Source organism: Hibiscus syriacus, unplaced genomic scaffold (genome assembly GCF_006381635.1).
Source record: "Hibiscus syriacus cultivar Baekdansim isolate YM2019G1 unplaced genomic scaffold, ASM638163v2 tig00110429_pilon, whole genome shotgun sequence".
Taxonomy (NCBI): domain Eukaryota; kingdom Viridiplantae; phylum Streptophyta; class Magnoliopsida; order Malvales; family Malvaceae; genus Hibiscus; species Hibiscus syriacus.
Genome location: NW_024062733.1, coordinates 11,615,035 through 11,633,788, shown reverse-complemented (window position 1 = coordinate 11,633,788; position 18,754 = coordinate 11,615,035). Strand labels below are relative to the sequence as shown.

At 36.2% G+C, this 18,754-nt stretch overlaps 1 protein-coding gene and 1 pseudogene across 1 annotated transcript; one reads left to right on the top strand and one right to left on the bottom strand.

The window, feature by feature from the left end:
* Window positions 1-511: 511 nt before the first annotated feature.
* On the top strand, window positions 512-871 carry LOC120125054 (DAZ-associated protein 1-like). The gene has a single exon (XM_039143557.1). The coding sequence runs from the start codon at window positions 512-514 to the stop codon at window positions 869-871; it is 360 nt and encodes a 119-aa protein (XP_038999488.1).
* Window positions 872-2,173: 1,302 nt separating this feature from the next.
* Window positions 2,174-12,022, bottom strand: LOC120124871 (annotated as a pseudogene).
* Window positions 12,023-18,754: the final 6,732 nt, after the last annotated feature.

Sequence of the window (18,754 nt, the reverse complement as noted above, 5' to 3'; positions counted from 1 at the left end):
TCTGTCTATATGCAGAGATTTTTACGCAGAGATTTATTTTCAGGGATTACTCCCCATTACAGACGAGCATATTGAAGACTACATAGGAAGACTTTTCAACTATGTATTTAGTTATTTATTTATACATGCATTGTATTTTATCTTTATTTTTAATTTTCTTCCTGTCGGATGTCTTCCACGGAAGCTGCTCTCAATCCTGGCGTTGGGGGCAGCCTACTACCTTACCTCCCCCTTACCCCATTGTATATGGGAATATGGTTTTGTTGTTGTTATTTGGCTTTCTATATCCAACTTTGAGATGAGACCTAAAAGGCTTGAAAGTAAACCCTTCAACAAGGGGAGTTTAATTGCATTTTTCCCAATTGTATCACTCCTCACCCAAGTCCCACCTACTTTTGTTCGTACCCTCTATTTCTCGTTTCTGTAACATGGACGGCACAGTGCTTAACAAAGCTTTCTTCTTCGTCCTCTTCTTCTTTAGCTTCTTTGTTCAGACCAAGCATGATAACCCATGCCCTTACCATGTTACCCATCAGCAGCAGGCACCGGAGGAGGTGCTGGCGCAGTCACTCAATCGCCTTCGGCTAGTTATTCACCACCTTCACAGACGGGAGTATACCCTCCACCTGCAGGGAACCTACCATACTACACACAACCACCGCCTTATGGTGTTAATTCTTTATATGGTCCGCCTCCTCCTGACCCTATCTGGCCTTATTTCCCGTACTACTATAGAAAACCTCCGCACAAGACAGATGATCAGTCATCGGGAACAACAGTTAGGAATGGAAAATCAATCTTCATCATCACAGCTACCACAAGTCTTGTTGTATTTATTATTCTAGTTATTTCTAGTTTAGGGAATTACTAGCTAGTTGAAGTAAAAAGAAAAAAGAAAAAGTTCTTTTGTGTGTAAAAGTATTTAAATGATTAAGCCATGTTTGATACGATTAATTAAAAAGAAATGAAAGAAAGGGGGGTTTGGTATGTGTTTTAGTTGCAGAAAGAAAAAACCACGAAAATGGTGAAGAAGACAAAGGAACCAAAGAGGAGGTCGTGCATGTACTTACTGTTTCTCATCTCTTTTGTTTGACAATGGATAAGATGATTTTAAGTATGGTTAATAGTAATACCTCTTTTAGTTTCCATGTTTCTATTTTAAATTGTCTCGTTGTAATTTTGCTTAGCTGCTTGATTGCATCACCTATTTTGTATATATTTCACAATGGATGATAATGGAAGTTCAAACGGTAATGGAAAATCTCCTGTGAATTAAAATTGTTCATCTTGACCTGATTTTGCTCCTCTCTTTTTTGTCACTAAATGTATCTTCCATGTGGGTTATTTTGACAATGAAATGTTCAAATTCCATGTAATTACTAGTGCTCCTACGTGACACATCTAGAGATAACAATAATCCCTTTTTAACTACTAAGGTAATTTTGTTGATGCATTAAAATTTTAATTTTTAAAATTAAATTATTAATAATATTAATATTTTTATGTTTTTTTTCAAATGCAGTCTAAGTTTTTTGTACCTAAGATTCATGTTTGAGATTGAGTTCGGACTTCAATCGAGCTAAGTCTTAGAATATTTTGAGTTCAAGTTTTTTTTCGAGCTCAAATCGATCTTTAATTTTTAATTTCAAGTTCGAACCAAACTCGATAATTTTAAACTCATGAGATTTCTAGTCGAACTCAACTTTTAACTTTTCGAGTCGAACCAAGATCAACAACCTTAGAATATTTTAAGTTTTCTCGAACTTTAATTTTTAATTTCGAGTTCGAGTCAAACTTGATAATTTTAAACTCGTAAGCTTTTGAACCAAACTCAAATTTAAACTTTTCGAGACGAACCAAACTCAACAATACTCGAACTCGAACCACATCCAAAATGGAGGTTTCCCGAAGTCATACGCTTCAAATGCTATTCGTTGCCATCTTAAATTGCTTTTAACCTGATAAAAGAGGAAGCCGTTTGCCTCAAATATTGTCTTTCTAGAGAGAATATGTTGGCAGGGGTGGTAGGTAAGGGATACAAACAACAACAGAACCACCATAATTTAAGTTGTTTTAAGCAATCCTGAAACACTACTATCAAGTATCAACAAATCTATTACCGGCCTTGCCATTTCGCTTTTTCCATTGCAAGGTTTTCAATGTAAACCTGGGACCATCGACATTATGGGTACAGTATAAATTTAATGTGCATACTGGCATTGAAGACAACACGTGATTAGATAATTTGAAGATACATGTGTCGGTTGCGCAGGCTAAAAGGGAAAGAAAAATGGGTGAGGATGACACACCATGGCTGATCATTTCAGGAAGCCACCACTTCCAAAAGACCCATACCAGAACCATTGGCATTGGCAATTCCAGCACTTCTCATGTTATTCTTCCTCATAACCTCTCGACTATTTCTCTGGGATCCAAGTTTTGGCATGCCACCATTCTTATGATCTTTTACAACCTTACCATTCTCTGGTATTCGATGTTTTGGCAAATTACTTCCCTCTTTCCCTCTCTCTTGCTTTGAAAGGATAAAGTTTCGTGTGGCAGATGCTGGGGAGCCATGACCACCAGTTGGTGGAGTCGAGGATATGATGCCAGATTGAGATGATGACTCAACTGTATGAAAGTTCGACTCACCTTCAGATCCACCAGCAGAAAGGACATCTTTATTTGCTTCCCTGAATACTGATGGTGATCTCCCAGTTGATCCCACTCCTAGATTTGCGGATTTCGGTCCTACTTTAGCTGATCTCTTGGTAGATGATGCAGCCTAAGATAGAAATAGAAGAAAGCCAGTGTTACATCTATTGACAAATGGTACAAAAATTTGAAATAAGCTATTTGGATGAAAGTAGGACAATGAACCACAAGAAAAGTAGGGATTAGGGAATAAAAACAGGTCCATGATAAGGTATACAAGTTCAACTTCCTATCAGTGCCAAGGCAAATTGTGCATCTTCTATGCAGCTGGCCTAAAATTACGTCTAACACATTTTCCATCATTAACCACTATAAGAATTATACACATCCCACAGTTACATGAAGACTCGGACATTAACCTTGTGTTTCTCAAGTCATTAACTATCTCGTTTTCCATTCTGACTGCTTCATTTGGATGGTGTAACTCATTTCAAATTCTCTCATATCTTTTTTTTTGGATAAGTCAGAATTTTATTATCCATATAGCAAAATGCTACAAAATACAATCAAGGATCATTAACAAAGCAATTACAAACAAAATCAATGATCATCTATACCCCATTGATTGTAGAGAGTAATATTCACATTATCTACTCTATTGAAATTCCTTCCCTTAAGTTGAAGACATACAATAAATTTAATGTCCTTAAGCAGATCATTAACTGACCTTGAACGACCTTGGAACAGTCATTTGTTCCTTTCTTCCCAAAGCAAGTATACCATTGCGTTCAAAGTGATCTTCATTACAATTGATAACATTGTTTTTCCTTTCCAGTTTGAGCTCGCCTTGGCCAGGAAAACGTCCCACGAGCAGGCTGTAAATTGCAGACCAGACAAGGAGAAAATTTGTTCCCATAGAGAAGCAGCAGTAGGGCATAATAAGAAAAGATGTTCTCTTGTTTCCAGATCAGAATTACATAAAACGCAAGAGCATTCATTAATAAGCCCTATTTGATGGAGTCGTTCCTTGGTAGGGAGTTTGTCAAGTAGGGCCATCCAGGTTATCATACTGTACTTTGGGATCTGTAGGGGAAACCATACGAGCTTCTGCCATGGAACCTTATGCCTTTTTTCCCGGATGGAATCCCATATAGAACTTGATTTGTTAGCGCCCGACAGAAGGATATTATGCACCTCTGTTCTCAGTTTCAAGAGTCGTCTAAGACACCAGCTAGTATTGAGATTAACTTCAACTGTCTAGAAATTTTTTTCCTTGAAAATGTAATTGTGAAGCCATGCAACCCATAGAGAGCCTTCACCTGCAAGAATTTTTTTAATTAATAAGAACATACAAGCTTTGTTCCATGTCTTGATGTCTTTGATACCCAGGCCTCCTTCAGATTTCAAGGTGCAGATTTTGTTCCAACTTACGCGACCTCCTGTTGCTGCTTTATCAGTCCCTTTCCAAAAGAAGCGGGAACAGAGTTGTTCAATTTTTTTCAAGACTGAGTTCGGCAGAAAGATTTGTCTGCACCAAAAATTAGTAATTGAAGATAACACAGTTCGAATTAGCTCCAGCCTTCCAGCGTAGCTAAGTAATTTACTAGACCAGTGATACAGTCTTGATTTAATATTGTCGATGAGAATCACAGTCTTTTTCAGAGATTTTCCTGGTGAGCAGTGGAATTCCTAGGTATCGTACTGGCAAAGAACCATGATTAAAGCCAGTAGCTTGCTTAATAATCTCAATATTTCCCGAAGACATTCCAGCTGTGTAAAATTCACTCTTGGAGGCATTAATTTGAAGTCCAGACATCTCATAAAAATGGTCCAAAACACTAGTGACACCAATAACTGAATCCGCAGAACCTTTGCAAAAGATAAGTAAATCATCGGCAAATGATAAATGAGTCAAGCTTATTCTTTTACACTTTGGATGGAAACCAAATACACCCTTAACAGCAGCCAAATTAAGGAGGAAAGAAAGGATATTCGTGGAAAGAACAAAGAGAATGGGAGATAGGGGATCTCCTTGCCTAAGGCCTCTAGCTCCCTTGAAGAAACCAGATAAGCTCCCATTAATGGAGACAGAATAGCTTACTGTGGTATAACAGATTTCAATCCAAGATATAAATAACCTTGGAAGACCTATCGCAGACAAGATGGTAGAGATGAAGCTCCAATTAAGAGAATCGAAAGCCTTGTGGATGTCAATTTTCAACGAGCATCTTGGAGATATATTCTTTCTATTGTAACCTCTAACCAGTTCTTGTGCAAGTAGAGTATTTTCAATGATGCTTCTTCCTTTCACAAAAGCTGTTTGGTTAAGGGTTACTAGCTCAGGCATGATACAAGTTAATCTTCTTACCAATATCTTAGAGATGGCTTTGTAGACTACTGAGCAACAAGAGATTGGTCTAAAATCCTTTACCTTACTAGGATTAGGGATCTTAGGAATCAGTGCAAGAACAGTGGCATTGAAGGCTGGCAGAAGATAAGATTCTTGGAAGAATTGAGTAATTGCAGCAGTAATGTCTCTTTCAATTATAGACCAGGTCTGCTTGAAAAAGAATGGGGAGAAGCCATCTGGACCGTCCAGGAGATTTATCGTTGCCTTGGCTAAAGAAAGCCTCTTTAATCTCCTCTTTAGTGACATCTTTAACTAGAGCTTCAGCCTTATCAGCAGAAAGATTGAAATGACAAAGGTCTTTTAACAGTTTAGGATCTGTAGTCTTTACTGCAGGATCAACTTTACCAAGAAGATTTGAGAAGTTGATGATCTCAGTTGAAATCTGGTCATAGGTTTCCAATCTATTACCTTGCTCATCAATGATAATTCGAATTGTATCTCTTTTATTTTTAAAGGCAACAGAAGAGTGGAAAAATCTAGTGCATTTATCACCCTCTTTCAACCATTGCACTCTAGCTTTCTGTCGGTAAAATAAATTTTCTGCTTCCTCGAGAATTTTCAGCTCGTTCTGGAGTAGCAGCTCTTTATCAATATCATCTTCTCCTCGAAGTGTCTTTAATTGCTGAAGTTCAAGTTCTAATCTTTTTTCCTTAACCCTGTTAGGAAGCTCACTATAGGAAGAGTAATTAAGCCCCTTGAGACAAGTTTTCACCCGCTTTAGTTTAGTGAAGAGAGACTGCATTGGATTACCATAAGTTGGTCTTTGCCAGGCTCGTTTTACCTCATCCAGAAAAGTAGGGTGCTGAGCCCAGTAGTTAAAAAATTTGAATGGCTTTGGCCTGTTTACTTCAGTTTCCTTTTTGAGCCATACTTTAGCAAAGCAATGATCTGAAATACCTGGAGCTTGGAACTCTACGTGAGATTTCTGGAAAATACTCGCCCATTTAGAATTTATTAAAACTCGATCAAGTTTCCTTGCAAGAAAAGTGATTTGCTGATTGTTACTCCATGTGAGAAGAGGGCCAAAGAATGGGTGATCAAAGAATTCCAGATCAAGAAGAACGTCTTGAAAGTCTCTCATATCTGGAGTAATAATAGGACCAAGGATATCGCAGTCTGAACTTTCATTCGGGTGGAGAGTAATATTAAAGTCTCCACCTAAAATCCAGGGGTGATGGCCAACATTAGCTTCAAGTTCTTGGAGTTGCTGCCATAAGAGCTTTCTAACACTGCCATCATTGCTTCCATAAACAGAAGTGATGACAAAATGATCTTTTTGGTACAGGCTCTGGATTGAGATACACTGATCAGAGGTTTGAATTACAGAGAAGCTTATGTCTTTTTTCCAAAGAAGCCATATTCTACTGTTAGAGGCGTAATCATAATTTGTGTGAGCAGTCCAACCTGCAAATTTATTTCTAAGAATTGCTGCACTTTTTTCTTCTTTCACTCTTGTTTCCAGCAAACATAAAACATCCACTTTATTTAGAGAGGCTCTTCTAATGACTTTTTCTTGCTTTAGAGGGCAATTTAGCCCTCTTACATTCCAGAATGCGAGAATCATTTAGGAGTACCCGATGATCCCCCACCAGCACTATCACCCTTTGACTTAGGCTTATCTAGTTTGTTTGTCTTTTTGGACTTCAAGTCCTTGATAATAACTGCTACTCCTAAAGAAGAAGCACGAGGTTTCTTAGATAGATCTTCTGTTGCCGGAGGGAATTCCTCAATTTCATTAAGGAATTGGAATCTGTTGGTATTTGGAGGTCTTCCTCTTCCTCGTTTAGGGATAGTAGGAGATGGATCTCCTTTGTTCCTAAGGGGTAATTCAATAGGAGCAGGAACAGAAGGATCACTGACAGAGGTTGATTTTTGAACAGCAGTATGGTCAGGATTTAACTTAACTGTTTCTTCAGTTTTTGCTTCTTGGGAAATTTCTTCAGTAGAGGAAAGAACCTTCAATTCATCCTCTTTGTCCTTTGATTTTTTTGTAACTCCTTCCTCTGTTTCAGTGACAGGAGAGGAAACTGAGTTTTCTTGCAATAACTCAATCCCGCCTACTGTAGGTAAGTTCTCTGATTCTGGTGAAGGATTTCCTTTAATCCGCCAGATTTGATTATTAGCTTGAGCAGTGTTCTTAGGTCCAAGCAGTTCTTTTCATTGTGACCAAAGGTTTTGCAACATTGGCACTTTGCAGGCAACCAAGGTATGTCGACGATAACTGAAACTTTATTACCCCCCTTTAGTTCCACCTCAATGGATTTCGGTAACACATCGTTTACCCCTATTTCAATACAAAGTTTTGCAAATTCTAAATGGGTTTTAGCTGCAGTAATAGAATCCATTGAAAGAGGGGTGCCTATTGCACTTGCTATATAACTGAGACCAAGGCGGTTAAACAACTCAAGTGGAACATTGTATAGATGAACCCAGATTGGAACACTAGTAAGATCAAAGTTCAGTTTGTTTAAGTTCGGTGTCCATTTCCTAAGGATAAGAGTTTTGTTCGAAACATGCCATGGGCCATTCTCTAATACCCAATTTCTAGCATTTTCAGAGGCGAAAGTAAAAACAAAGAGGTTGTTCCCAGCATTGCTTACCTGGACTGTTTCACCGTTCAGAGCTTTCCTCCACAGATTGTCGACTAGCCTTTGCGTTGAGGAGAAACTTGGAGCAGCACCTAAGAACTGACCCACAAGTGAGCATTTCCATTCATTGATTCCAGCTTCTAACACTTCTTGCGGAGGTTGAACGAGTTTGGAACCTTCTCTAACCCTAGGGGGAAAAACTCCAAATTTTAGCCTTCAGAACAAGTGAAAAGTTTCCTCCAATCCATATGATTTTTGCGTTGTGGAGAGTGTTGATAGGATACCCCGAGGAATAGTCTCCAACGGAGCTTGAAAACGCCGGAGACACGATGGAAAGTCTCAGAACCGTCAGACCAAGGAATTCTACTAAAACCAACATGAAAATATCCAGTAGAAACAAGAACGAAAAAGTTCGAAGAACCATCAAAGATCCAAGACCCTATAACAATTGTGCAAAGAACAAAATATAAATACTTTCTTTTACTATTATTGCTTCAAATGATTAAATAAATTGTTCCACATACAATGCCAAAATATTATATGCTTTTTGAGAAAATCAAATCAGAAATGAAGAAGAATTGTGAGTCCTTAAAGCTATTATGCTATACTAAGATTACATGTGGGCCAATGTAAGAATCTCCAAGTTAGATATGCACTCATGAGAGCATGCTTCCTTGAACTAATCACACAGAAAACATGAGCTACATTACAAAATCAAAGCAATAGCATAGCTTCTAATGTACCTTGTTTCCATTAGACTGTGGTGCTGGGGCAACCTGATAGAAAGAAGGCATGGGCTTTGCTTTGAAATTAAGGCTTTTCCGCAACTGCTTAATTTCAGCCTCTGTCTTCTCCTATAATGAGACCAAAGCATTCAATTTATTTATGAAGTTAGCAACCCAGAGTCGATAACCATAGCTATAAACGATGGAAAAGAAAAGAATTCAATCCAGAAATGTCCGTAGTTGTTCATTTCAGGTAATAAACATTGAATATTGTATGCTTCCCTTACCTGTGTTTTTTCTTGAATCTGATTCATCTCAGCATCTTTGGCATGTATTTGCTCTTCTAACTTCATGAAGAACTGATAACATTTTAAGGCAAAAAAGAATAAAGACATTAAAGTTTATCCATAAACTAAAGAATTAAAAAAAAATTGAGAATGACAGCATGCTTGCTTACCTCTTTTCTCCTTTCAGCTCGTTCACCACTTTTGAAATGGAATGACCCAGGAGTTGAATTTACATTTACCTGAGTTGAATTGACAGTCTGCTTAAGCCTATAAAAAGAAAAGGCTATGTTAACGTTGAAACTCAAATTTTTGCTGACATAAAGAAGTGCCCACAATGTTGCTACAGACCTATTTGGTGTCTGGTAACCAACAGGTTCAATCTTTTTTGATGAAGAAGGTCGAACTTTAATTACTTTCTTTGTCACTCCTTTTATACTGTCAGGAGAATGAAATAATCATATGAACCGTCCCTACAAAAGAAACATACATATTCTTCAAATGCAAGAAATAGGAATTACCTTTTACGCTCAGTGCTTAAGTTTGCATTGTCTCTCTCAGAATGCTGGACAAGAAAGACCAGGGAAAAGGGAATTCAAATAGCAGTATGAAATCTTAATAAAAACGGTTAATATAGAATAAAAACTAGGTAATAAAGATGTCATCTTTTTCATTTAGCTTTCAGATCAAAGTCCGAACTTTCACCTTGTTATTTTGGATATCTGAGCATTGGACGTCTAGTTGAAGTGGCAGTTTGTGATGGTAATTTTTCTGCTTTTGTTCCCTTTGCGATCTCTTTGTCCTTTCTTTCTAAACCCTTGGAGCTACTTTTGAAGGATCAGAAGAAATGTTTTTCCGGTAACCACAAGACAAAAAGAAATTCAGGTACCGCATCAGAAAAAAAAAGTGAAATCAAATTTCTGGCTACTGCAATGAATGCCACTTTTCAGAAACCAACAAGAAGTAATATAAATATAAACTCATACCTTTGGAGAATGACTTTGCTGAATTTCTAACTTAGAAGTATCAACTTCTCCGGTCTTTCCAGCAATGGGAGATGGATCCCTGGACTTGAGAGATTTATAAATGCTAACTGCTTTGTCATCATGGTTTTCCTCTACCTTTCTCTCTGGTTTATCAATGCTACTAAGTGGTTTATCATGTCCAATTTCACTTTGAGGATTATCCTCGTGTTTAACATCTCCAGGAACCAAAACATGAGTGGATAAATCTTCAGAATATTCTCTTCCACATTCAATCAATGCACCCTCCCCAAGATATTCAGAATCTTCAGGACTATTGTCAAAGTGAGCAGAAAGGCTACCTTCATTTCCATAATCAGCCTGGTTCCCTCCATTTTCATGATCAAATAGGCTTCCTTGGTTTCCACAACAAAAACATTCCCCGTAATTATCATAATCCAAACCATTCTCATCAGAATGATTGTCATAGCTATCTCTACTTAAATTATAAGATTCTTCTCCATAAGTCTTGTTCTTTGCAGCATGATTCTCAACTGTGATATTCATTGTAACCCTCATTATCCACAGCATCATTCTCACTGGTTTGAGCTTCACCTCCATTTTGTCCCTCAGATGAACCTTGGAGAAGACGTGCCTTCCTCCTAAAGTGAGCTTCAAAATAAGCTTTCTTCTCAATAACTGAGCCCGGTTTAGAGAATTTCTCAACTTCTTCAAGATATATATTGTATGAGAAAGAGGATCTCCTTTCCCAAGCTAAGGGTTCATTTTCAAATCTTCCAAATGATATAGAACCAGAAAGCAGAGATTCTGTCTGCCAAGTTCCAAAAATAAGTGCAGTTAGAATAAAACAAATAGGTGGAGAAATTATCTGCCATACTATAACGAAAATTGAATTTTATCAGTCATTTCATAGATCAGAAATTCATAAAATAGGAGTTAGCAAGGCAAAACTCACCAGCACTTAAATGTTATTGGGAGGTATTTGAGATACTGTAAGGAATTAATGCTAATAATATTCTATAGATTTTCAGAGTTTCAGAAATTAATATAGTAGACATTTCTAATGCCACAATACTGGTTCCATACACAATTTGAAAAAGGAATAAATAGCATATCTAATTATAAAATCTTATCTGTAGTGCAAAACAACTAGCTAACATGCATACTGTATCCTAAGGATAACTGCAGTTCTTTGTCTGAAATTGGCATTCATGTTCTCCATATCCTAACTTTGGATCATCAACATTACTAACCAAATCCGATGCACCCATCATAGAATTTTATGTGCAGTGTCCAAATTAATGACTAAACCCCATACAAGTTCGAATGATGATTATGAGTCATTAACCCACGTAAGGACAATAACTCAGGAGCAAATCCAATCTTATGGTATTGTATATTTACCAGTGAACATGATAAATTTCTAGTCCTATACTAAAATAAGAAGTAGCCAGCTCTACCCTGCTCCACACCTTCGTATCCACTTTTGTCAAACATAAAGAAAAGAAGTTTGAACAATAGATAAAAGGATCTTCAATAAAACAGGAAGAAGTTCAATATATTTGCAAAAAAGAAACAAGTGTACGCATAACGGTTTTTATGTTGTACGTATGTTTCTGAGTATATTACATTTTATTCTACATATCATCAAATGTTGACATAGCAAACAGTGGTCATTGATCAAACTACAACAAATCAAGCAATGGATTAAGAGAAAAACCTAAATAACAAGAAAAAAGAACTTTTGAAGCTTAAACATCAATGATGAAAGGGGAAACAGACACAGATTTCTTTGTTCCCAAAAAATCAAGGAGACATATTAGCTTCAGAGATTAAAACCAATCTATGTATAAGAAGCAAATTCACAATGCAAATGAAGTGAACCAACCACTAGTTTCGTTTTACTCTTGAACTTCATCAGTGAGATTATTATTTCTTCTTTTGGGCCAGAATGAGATTATCATTTTCATCAGTTAAGCTTTACGATCCATAATTTCTAAGCATAAAACGCTCTCACAGTATTCAGTAAGCACTACAAACAATTACACAATTAACAAAAACAGTTCCATACGATAAACACATAATCCAAATTCCGAACATCTAACCGAAAGGGGAGAGAGAGAGAGAGAAGATTTACCAAGAAACTAATGTTGAAAGGCTCTTGAATCTCTCCCGCCATTCGCAAACCAAACAATCAAACTCGAGAGAAAAAAAACAGCCACCTCAAAAATCAAGAATGACTAGCCGACATCCTTAGCGTATCAAAACGGATCAAAGTCATCCAAATTCAAAACACGCATTCCTAAAGAACTTCACCAGTAATAAACGAATCTTAACTAAACGTCCTTTGTGAGTAACACCGCCAAAGCGCTAATGCTCCGGGATTTTTTTTTTTCTTTTCAGAAAATAAAATCGTGAATATGTCTGTGTACAGTGTTAAGTGTAAACAGCTTGTGGACGTTTCGAGCTTGAAAAGGTTAGATCGATCGGATTAAATCAATTCAATCATTAATTTATTATTTTTAATTAAAAAAACCTTTATCATGTGGGGTTCGTTGTCTTGTCCTTATCATATCACAGCATACATACAATCGGACGGCTGTGATTAGGGATCAGAGATGCTCGCGTTTGGGATCCCAACGACAACGTTTTACTATGGTTGGTTATGCGAGTGATGGAAACTTAACTATCAATTGATGGTGAAAGAAATTTGGAAGAACTGAGTTTCATTGTTGAATTTTCTATTTATCAATCGGTTGGTTTAGTAGTAAAGCACTAATTTTTTAAAAATAAAATAAAATATTTTTAATTTTGATACTATAAATAAAATAAATTTAGAAGATTATTTTCATAATTGATTTCTATAATACTCAATCTCAATCAACCGATTAATAAGATGTCGATAATTGTATTATTTTTTATAATCCTACAATAATATTTATCTTATTTTGTTTTAAATAAATTTATATATATTATGTAAACAAATATTATTAGAATATAACATCTTTTATTATACTTAATAAAATTGAAAGCTACTAACAATCGATAAATATGGTTGAATTAGACATTAAATTTCTTAAATAAGATTAAAATTTTAAATTCAACGCACGTAATGAAATAGGTTAAGTTTAGAAAATCATCCTCACATTATTGATGGATAAATATATTATCCTTAAATAAGAGCACATTATTCTTAATCTTAGTGTAGACTACAATTAATATCTTGGATAAATATATCCAAGATATATTTATCCTCACATTATTGATGGAATAGATTAAGTTTATGAACAAATAGTTCATATGAATATGGACGTGACGAAACATATTACGAGCTATTCGAGATCAACTCGATTAAGGCTCGATAAATACTCTGATCGAATGGACTCGACTTAAGCTCGAGCTTGACTCGAGTTCTTAATGAGCCAAAACGAGCTACTTGATATTCGACTCGAAAAGCTCGTGAGTAGTTCGAAAATATAATATATTAAGATTTTATTTTTTTAAAAAAAATAAATTATTAATAATATTAACATTTATGTATTGATATTTTTTAAAAATACAATAAGATTTTCATGTATTTAAGGTTCGAGTTCGAGTTTGAGGCTTCAATCGAGTTAAGTTTAAGATTGTTTTTCATTTCGAGCCTATTCGAGCTGCTCACGAGCTTCAGTTCAGGATTTTGAGTTCGAGTCGAGCTTGAAAATTTGAAGCTCGCGAGTTTTCGAGTCGAATCAAACTTTATTTCAGAGTTTTCGAATAGAGTCGAGCTCAACAATACTCGAGCTCGACTCGACTCGTTTAACCTCCCTAGACGTGGTCTCTATATAAAAAATGGATAAAACTTTTTGATGAAATGATTGATGGTAAAGGTCTTGCAATGATTAGGGACGGTTGGATCATTCTATATTTTTTATTTTCTTTTGGGTTAGTATACATTTTGGTACCTAATTTTTTGTTGGATTAATCAGGTCCTTGAACTTGGCTTCAAGGTTTAATTTAATAACTAAACTTTTTCAGTTGTACTTGAAATTGGTTTTTTGGTTCAAATAGGTAAATTGAACTTGGCATCTTATTTCAAATTGATCAAAAATTATAAGTACCTATTTGAATTAAAAAAATTCAAATTCATATACCAATTTGAACCAAAATTCAAGTTGAAGTTCCTTATTGGACAAAAGAATTAGGTACCAAATTGAACATTGAAGCTACGTTGAGCTGGCAAAATATATATTTACCCTTTTTCTATTTTGTTAAAGATAAAGCAGGCCCCTTGCACGTGTATGGGCTGTCCATGTCTTTACAATCCCAACCCACATCCGTGGTACAGAGTCGGTTACGTCCCCCTTCCACGTGCTCGTTCATTCATCATTATCCCTTCACATTCATTTTTGGGCTTTACCTTTTAGTTTTATTACTCTTGCGTTTAGCTCCCGGAATGTAAGATTACCAGTAGGAATAAAAGATTATCAGTGGGAATAAAAGATTACCAGTGGGAATAAAAGATTACCAGGGAATAGGATTACTGAGAATGTTATATTTTGTGTTTGGTTAGTTTAGTAGGAATGTAAGATTACCGTGTTTGGTTAAAAGAATAAAATATTATTGAAATGTATATTTTACCAAATTGTCCTTATTATATATTTATTTTTTTAACAAGTTGAATTCTACTATAATATTATTATAATTAATTTATATATTTTCTTTAAAAAAAATTAAATTAATAAAATTTATATAAATGTTTTTACAAAAATGAAAAGATAAATAAGTTTAATGAAATGGTAAAATTTTATTTTAACATCTGAACTTCATATAAAATTATATTTATGGACCTTTTTTGTAAATCTAAAATAGTTTAAGGATAAATTTATAATTTAACCTTCGTAGAATTTTTATTATTCAACGACAGAAGAAGGATAATTTTGAAGAAAAAAATTACAGGCATTTTAGTCCAAAACGCCGGTAATCCAACAATAACTAAGGGGTAATCACATTCCCGGTAATATACCCCGAAAAATTCACTACTGGTAATAAAATATTATCAAGAATAAGATTATCGACCAACCAAATGGAAGAATGAGGATTTCATTCCCCCAATAATATTTTATGTCGTGAACCAATCGGGCCTTAAGATTTTAGATCAATCTCCAGTATGCACGTCATCATCTAGGTCCACATAATTATAATCATGTCAGTTTTATACTTACTCTATATTAATAAAAAATATATAAAAATAGTGTCACGTAAGAGCATCAAAGGTTTCTAAAAATTGACATCCCCGCAAATTTAGGGCCTTAATTGAAATGAGTAAATTTAAGTTCGACTTAAATTTAAAATTTAATTTAGTTTAAAAATTTCCAAACTTAAAGTTATTAAGTTTAACTTTAATTTAAAAACAAAAATTAAACTTTATAGCCTCGTATACACGTATCACTATAGTCTATAGCCGGTCCATCAGTCCTCGCAGGGTTCACCCACATGAACAATTGAGCCTCCTTCCACATAATTCTGTTGGGCCAATTATGCAATAGAAATGGGTTTTTGGCCCAATATCTCAAGCGGATCAATTATTTGAGGTATTGGACCTACCTAGAATTTATTTTGGAGAATACGGTATTTTTCACAATGCAATCTTACGGTGACGAATTCCCTCGAATATTATTTTTAATTGGTTCTCGCGTAGTGGGTCTCATGTGAGCTATCATTTTATTGGCATTATAATGACTCATCACTTCGAGGTGACGAGTCCATTAAAAAAAATAAGAGTGAACTCCTCATGTCAAGGTGACGAGTTCGTTCAAATTCAAAAATACTAGTCGTTGGTCAACGGGCAGACTGATAGCAACGATCACTTAGAACTCGTCACCTTGAGGTGACGAGCTCGATCGGGATTTAAATTTTTAGCCATTTATAGCCGTTGAGGGTAAGGCTATAAATAGAGGTTTGAGGCTTTTGTTTTTCACCAAACCCCGAGAATATATGTTGAGCTTGGATAACACCCATGTTTTTTCAATCCAACGCGGGCCGAAGGGCGATGAATGGAATATTTGTAGTCGGGGGATGACAACCAAAGAGCCGCATCAATGGATAATGACATATCTGCATCAATCCGGTCTATTTTTGGACATATTATTACGTGGCTTCAAGTTGTACCCGGTGTTAATTGAGGCTTTGATCGAACGTTGGCAGCCCGAGACTCTCACGTTCCATTTTCCGAATGGTGAAGCGACGATTAATTTGGAAGACGTCGCTTACCAACTCTTTGTTCATGTGAATAGAGCCCCTGTGGTGAGGTAGAACTTTTATGACCTTGCGACGTTGGTTTACCAAGTTTTGGGAAAATGGCCACCATCTGACGTCATCAGGGGCTATTGGGTAATGATAACGTGATTAGAGTCCGAATTCCAAGTCACAGACGAGCCTACCGAGGCGGAGGTTGTGTTCGCATCCCGGGCATTTCTTTTCCAAGTGATCGGAGGGATATTATTACAGGGTAAATCCGATAATTTGGCGCACACATAGTATCTGCAATATTTGAAAGACTTCGTTGTGTGTCGTAATATCAGTTAGGGCTCGGCGATTATAGCATTTCTGTACCAGGAGCTTTGCAAGGCTGTAATTGTCCAGCCGAGTTAAAAGCTAATGTAAGAGGCTGTCTGATACTGCTACAATCATGGGTTTGGTATCGCTTCATTTTTTTACGCCAATTACATAAGCCCCAATTATTTTTTTTAATTTAATAAATTTAATTATTATTATTTATTTATAATAATATTTATTTTTAAATATTTTAGATGACATCATAAAATCTCTGAGATGAAGTTGGCGGGTGCCACTACACGAGATATACAAATGAGGATTGACATCGTTGTTCGATATGTGGTATGACATATGATAGTTTTAGAATTTTTTTAACTTTATATATACTAACTTTGATATTTAATATTTACAGTTTTCTTAGCTTCCGTATGTCGACGAAGAGATCAACCAGTTATTGTCGGCAGGATTTTTTGAGGGGTCCCACTTATGGTGTGTCGTTACACCGTTATTACATTATGCGATTTTTGAGTGGCACGCCGCTGACAGAGTGATTCAACAGTTTAAGTAACACCAGCTGATTCCTACGCTTATGGTTGAAATGGACGCGCTCCATACATCGATAAGCGTGGGAAACTTATAAAAAAATGGCCAATGAGGCACAATTTCTACATCGAGCAATGGAATCAGCGTGACCAATCGCTCCCCCTTGTCAGGACATCACATTGTTGGACCTCACATTGCTGGACCTCAATTTCGATCTATCTCTGAAATTACGAAGCAAATGGGAAACCATATTTGACGACACCGAAAGAGAAGGGAGAATGGCAAAATCATCATGCAACATGTGCCAAGTCCAACTCGAAGTCCAAGAAAAAAACATTGTCGTGTTCTGCTTCCGCTTCAGTATCTGTCGATGAAGAATACAATTATACATCTCATGTTAGTTTCGGTTTCTATCCTCCATTTCATACTTCAGCCGAGACTCGGCCGAATTGGGTTGGAGGTTCATGGGATGCATCGCAATACACTCAAGGATCTTCCACAGCACATGCAGTTGCGGGTGAATGGGACCATATCCTATATGGTCACCAAAGTAGTAGGCAAGTCGAAGCAGTTATGGCGATGATAGCGTCAAATGTCATAAATCCATCATCGTATTTCGAAGGTGGATCGCAAAGTGTGTTAAGTATACCTCCTTGGCAAGACTACGACGACGACAACTAAGCCCTATGACCGAGGGAACTTGTCACATCAAGCTGACGAGTTCAGGTTGCAGTATAGAAAATGACATATTCTCCAAAATAAATTCTGGGTAAGCCTGACACCCCAAATAATTGAGCCGCTTGGGGTATTGGGCAAAAAAAACCCAATAGAAACTCACCAAGGTCCAACTACATCAAACAATTCCACCCTTATTTTTGAACCTAAAGGGCAAATGTATCAAGACCCAACAAGCTGGCCTACCAATCAGTTTCAATCCCCAAAACGACCCAAGATCATATCACATCCAAATGTACCATGAACCCATGTTCCTTAAAGAGAAAACCTCCTTTCTTCATTTTGTACGAGATATGTGCAAAAACAACGTCCACAAAGAAAAACATTCCTAAAGTTTTAAAGATCAATTATTTGATAAATAAATCGTGTAAATTTCATTTTATGTAACCCATGTCTATTTTAATTTGCTTTGTAAATTCTAAATTGTCAAATTTAACATACTAAAATTTAAAATCTTAAGTATTATACGCCTACATATACCAGATAGTAAGTCATAATTTTAAAAAATGTAAATTCTAATGGGTTGGTTTAGGTCCCGCACTTTGATGGTCCATAGCCAGCTATGGCAAAGTGGTCCATGTAGTCCCGAGTCACGTCCGTGGTTCGCCCAACATGGACCATGACCCCTCTCAAGTGTCTTTATTAGTTGTTTTGTCAGCTTATATTTGTTCCCGTCCGAACCAGGGCTCGGCTCAATTAGCCCCCACTTGCTCTACCAAATAAACTACTACTACAAAGTAGAAAAAGCTGCTGCCATATGCTTATTCCATGCAATCTTATCGGAAATAGCAGCTGAGCTGGGGATTTCATACTCATACCAAATACTTCACCTGAATAAATTTCTAGCAATTATTGATAGCTGGAGCCAGGTTAAGTCAATTTCATATTCATATTCCAACGTATGCTAGAGAATGAGGCCACGCAGTCGAGGACACCACCGTATGTATGTTTCATAAAATTTAGCATCCATCCATCTTATTGATTGGATTAAAAATTGGCGACTTGTTTAATTTGGTAACATATATTATAAGTTAGCTCTACTTTCTCATGAAGTATCTGTATATATGGCTAGAGTTGTATTTAAGCTGAAGTTTGCTAATCTGCAATGGATTTTCTTTTCCACCCAAAAGGAGAAAAAAAAGGAATATTATGTTTAAACAAGAATAAAGAACAGCAAGGGAAAGTTCATGATAAAACAGAAGCAATTGAGTTACATAGGACTTTTTATTAAATTACTGATTGATAAAACTTTCTAGTTCTGGATGATGAACCGTCCATTGAATTTCCAAGCAAT

Bases quoted from the DNA above. Each gene is read 5' to 3' on its own strand.
- LOC120125054 (XM_039143557.1), top strand. From the start codon at position 512: ATGCCCTTACCATGTTACCCATCAGCAGCAGGCACCGGAGGAGGTGCT.